General features: G+C 39.9%; 1 protein-coding gene across 1 annotated transcript; it reads left to right on the forward strand.

Moving 5' to 3' along the window:
• Positions 1–2082: 2082 nt before the first annotated feature.
• LOC118743682 (odorant receptor 94a-like) lies at positions 2083–3497 on the forward strand. The gene is made up of 3 exons (XM_036476444.1): positions 2083–2813; positions 3089–3344; positions 3414–3497. The coding sequence occupies exons 1-3, from the start codon at positions 2083–2085 to the stop codon at positions 3477–3479; spliced, it is 1053 nt and encodes a 350-aa protein (XP_036332337.1). The 3' UTR covers positions 3480–3497.
• Positions 3498–4784: the final 1287 nt, after the last annotated feature.

Raw genomic sequence — 4784 nt, forward strand, 5'->3', positions numbered from 1 at the left:
ACTTTTTGTACCCTATTCGATAGGTAGCTTTTCATCAAATTAATTGATGTCGCGTGAAAACCGAAATAATGTTGAAGTTTCAATAGCAAAATATCTTTGTTTATAGTTCGAAAGCTTTAGTGAAGTCCAGTATGGTAAGTAATTTGTTATCAAAAGCGGGGCGAAAGTCGTCCATTACCTTTATTATTGCTGTGTTTAGAGATATATTTTTCAAAGACCTTTGATAGTGCCGACAAAACACTGATGGGTCTATAGTTTTAAGGGGAATCATAAATTTTAAAACCCGACATCCGAGTTTACTATTTTGGCCCCTCTCCTCATACCACGGCAAATACGTGTCGCTTCCCTCTTCAGTTCCCTAATGTGGTCCCACAATTCTCGCCTTGCGCCCGATCGCAACATGGCCCTGTAGGCGGCATCTTTTTTCTCTGCAACTTCCTGACACTCCTCATCGCACCAGTTGTTCTTTCGGGCTCGCTGAAATCCGACTTCTTCCACGGTGCTACTTAATGAACGGCTATCTGTTGTGATAGCAGCTTTTCGACGTTAAGCTTTCCTTGCATTTTTGGGCGCACATTTTTTGCTGCACAGAGACGATGTTTGGCCCTCGGAGTGCACGTTCCGCCTATCACAACATGATGGATTTGGTTTCTAGTTTTTCGATCTAGAGACTGCCACGTAGCTTGATGGATATTTTTATGCTTGAACCTAGTACTCGATACTCCTCTATGTACGTAGTGAATAGACAAACTTTAAAAATACAGTAATCGGCGGAAGTAAAAGTCTGATGTCCATGAAAGGTGAGTAGCCTTCGGCATAACCGAAGACAGTCCTACTTCTACCTGACTCGACAGAACCGACTCTTAAAATACTTGGAACCGCACAGAAATACGGTATTAACTCTACAATCCAACCTTTATGGCCGTAGGTAAAAAGAATGGAGTATGTATAATTACATTCGCTGTTTTCGCAAATAATTTTTTGCAGTTTTGCCCTGAACTGCAAAACCTGCTAATACTGTCACCTATTCCCTATGAATATAGTTTGTCTGTTCGACAGTCGGGCTGATGGCGCTCTTGGAAGTTCATCAACTATTTCGTTACATAATATCGGTTTGCAACCATACTGTGAATGTTGACGAGGTTGAGTGAAAACCTTTTGGGGTCTTCACTACTACGAACGAATACGCTATTACAATTGATACACAATGTTATTTGAAGCCAACACTGCATTCCTTTGAATAATTTGACATTTTCTTAACGCATACGTAAGAACATCTGTGTACATTAGGGTGGTCCAAAGCAAGTAAAATCGGAATTTTAATGATCTCACCCCCTAGGATTATCCTATATCGCAAAAATATACCACTATTTTATTATTTTGAAATCAAAAAATATTAAGAGGGCGCTCAAAGCGCTTAAAGTTCTCCATGTATTTTATATAAAAAAAAAAAACTTTTCGTGAAATTTAATAGAATTCTTGAAAAATCGATATTTTTCGTTCGGAAAACTCTGGTTCTCTTCAGCAGACTTCCAATAACAATACCCAATTGTTTATTTAACCATTTTTATAATATATTAAAGAGTTTTTCATTATCCCCCATTGGATTTTCTGGGGAGTTTGACGGACTTATAAAATATAGTTACTATGAAAAGATGGTTAAGTAAATAATTGGGTATTATTATTGGAAATCTGCTGAAGGGAAACAGAGTTTTCCGATCGGAAAGTATAAATTTTCAAGAATTCTGTACTATTCTAATATTTTTTGGTTTCAAAATAAAAAAATATGGGTACATTTTTTCGGTATATAACAATCTTTGGGGGTGAGAGCATTAAAATTCCGACTTTACTTTTTCACATGCATTTTTGGACCACCCTTATGTGTACATAATTGCATTTTAATTGAAAATCACTTAACCCAACGCTGCTTATTAAGTCATTAGGAAAAATTCAATTTTTGCGAAGAAATACGCCCAACAGTTAAGCAGCTAATTGTCTACCCCGATTACGGCTATAAGAAGCTCAATTTCTACGCAAAGAAGTACAGTTAACTGATATAACCGCTCCATATTAACTCGCGTCATGTCCTTCGATACAATTGCCAATTCGCGTTTTTTAATACGCGCACTTACCTTTTTGGGACTTTGGCCTGTGGTCAGTGGCAATGGCGGGGGCTCGTGGTTCAAACGATATTACCGCTGCTATCAACTTTTCTTACACATTACACTTACGTTTACACTTTCACTACTCATGTGGCTCGATGTGATCTTCAGTGACAATCTGGACCATGCTACCCAAGTGCTAAAATTCTTACTCACCGAAATGAGTTTGGTGCTCAAAATTTTCAACATCTGGCACTACTCACTAAAGGCTGCAGGTTTGCTGCATGAATGGCAGATGAGTGAACTTTTCGTGCCGCAGACGGTCGGCGAGCAGGTGATGTGGCGATGCGCACAACGTGCCTTTCATAAAGTGGTTATTATCTATGTCTGCTGCAGCTTTAACGCGGCCATCTGTGCATTTGTTGCGGTGCCGTTTATGAATACGCGCGAGCTGCCATTTCCATTTTGGTTGCCACGAAAATGGCGTGAGGACTATTACTGGGCAATGTACTTTTATGAGTTCATCGCAATGCCGTTCACTTGTTTATGCAACCTTCAAATCGATTTATTCCTAAGCTACTTTCTATTGCATTTAACACTCTGCCTGCGTGTAATTGGTAAGCGTTTGGAGCGTTTGGGCAATGCAACAGAAGACGATGCAGTTACCAAAGAATTCGTGAAGATTATGAAAATGCATCAGTGTGTTATTGAGTAGGTTAACTAAGCCAGCGATTGACAATCTTATCGACATAATCATAACGAAAATTTTGTTCTCAAAATTTTTTTATTTAATTTTTTTTTCAGTATGTCTAAGCGCTGCGAGCAAATGGTATCCCTGCCTGTACTAATGCAGATTATGCTAAGTTCATTCATCATTTGCTTCATCATATATCGCTTGCAAAGTGTAAAATAATGCTACGAGATATTTACTTGTGCCATTTGAAAACAAACATTTATACAATTTTGCTTTCTTAGGTTTCCTTCAGGGAAAATCCCGCTGAATACTTGGCCATGTTACAATACGTTGTAGCCATGTCCATGGAAATATTCTTACCTTGCTATTATGCCAATGAATTAACTGTGCAATCAGAAAAGTTGAGTTATCACCTTTATTGCTGCGATTGGACTGGAATGTCCGTCTATAATAGGCGCATGATTTTCCTCTACATGGAATATTTAAACCAGCCTTTGGTCTTGCATGCCGGCCAATTTTTCAAAATCGGATTATCTATTTTTTCTAAGGTATACCAACGTTCAATTTCATTATATTTGCAGAATTTTTTTTTTTAGTAATTATTCTCCTTATTTTAGACTATGAATAATGCCTACAGTCTACTGGCTCTTTTACTTCGCGTAAGTGATGATAATAAAAATTAAGGATAAGTTACACTAGTAGCTTTCAAATTAATACTTTCTGCATAAATAAAAGTAGTAGTCTATAAAATAAAAAATTGAGTGTGTGTATGTAGTCCCTACGATTTGTAATAGTTTTCCGAATTAAAAGCTAAAAATACAAAATGAAAAAACAACCCTGCCCTAACCTGTCCTCTAAATCAGCACCTACTACATGTGAGTACAGCTATTCTTACTATTCTATTTAATAATACGAATTACTTGTCATATGTAATTCAAAAGAAATTAAGAAAACACTATTTTAAAATATTTAAATGAATTCAATGAGGCATTTAATAAAAGCAAGAAGTGTTTATTTTTAAATGATGCAGTCAATCAGAACCTAACCTAACCTTTATCCAGCTTTGAAAGTATCCAACTCTGAATGCGTTGATGGTAGCAAGGGAAGAGGGAGGTCCCCATTGCGATGGAAAGACCATGTGGAGAAGGACTTGGCTTCACTTGCCGTCAGTTGGCACAGAAAAGAAGCGACTGGCGTGAGGTAGCGTGATACTCCATATCAGACGGAGAGTCGATTGCAAAACTCTGTCCGGCCATCCGTTGAGACTATCTCTGCCATAGACTGCGCCAAGCCCGGTTTGAGAAAAGAGGCGGGGAGACAGGGGGCTTTGAGGTTTCCAGGGTACGGGCTTGACTACCCCGCCTACCCCAGATAAAGGCTACCAATCCTGAGTGGGTCGGAGCCTCAATTGGCATAAGAGTCTACGGCTTTCGAGGTCTTACCAGAGACTTAAAACCTGGTATCGCGGGCGAACAGATGCCCCTGGAGTGTGTTCGTTGTCTAGATAAGCAAAGCCGACGAACAAGGCCAAAAGACAGGCCAGATGTGAATGTAAGATCATACAGCTGGTGAGATTTGCAAGGAAGAATGTGCCTCGTCAAGCAACTCGAGCGGGTGTAGAAAACTGGAAAAGGAGCAATAATCCATGCCTATTGTCCACCCGGGCTGGAAAGTGCTCCCCAGTAAGGCTAGTAAGTCCTGCGAGATTGGCGAGACGAGCAGAATGAATGTAGGTTAATGGTGGCAACATGGTGAAGCTGTTCTCCGGTTAGGGAGACAGTGTTGGAGGTTGATGATGGCGGAAAAGCAAATCTGAATATTTGTGGGGTTAAGCAGGTGTATTCTGGTAGGTTTAGTAGGTCGCGTGAGTTGAGCTGGTCGAGCAAGTCCCGGCGAGCGACTGGCGAGCACTAGTCCCGTCTATTCAGTGGAGGTAAGGTGCCTTCGGGGAGTATCGCGGGGGCTGCGGTTTAATACCTAAATGCGGG

Source organism: Rhagoletis pomonella, unplaced genomic scaffold (genome assembly GCF_013731165.1).
Source record: "Rhagoletis pomonella isolate Grant_MI unplaced genomic scaffold, Rhpom_1.0 Rhpom_scaffold_00007, whole genome shotgun sequence".
Classification (NCBI taxonomy): domain Eukaryota; kingdom Metazoa; phylum Arthropoda; class Insecta; order Diptera; family Tephritidae; genus Rhagoletis; species Rhagoletis pomonella.

Excerpts from the sequence above, each read along its gene's own strand:
- LOC118743682 (XM_036476444.1), top strand. The coding sequence starts at position 2,083 with ATGTCCTTCGATACAATTGCCAATTCGCGTTTTTTAATACGCGCACTT. Across the intron at positions 2,814-3,088 it reads ATGCATCAGTGTGTTATTGA|GGAAAATCCCGCTGAATACT; the intron begins GTAGGTTAACTA and ends GGTTTCCTTCAG. Across the intron at positions 3,345-3,413 it reads GATTATCTATTTTTTCTAAG|ACTATGAATAATGCCTACAG; the intron begins GTATACCAACGT and ends TCCTTATTTTAG.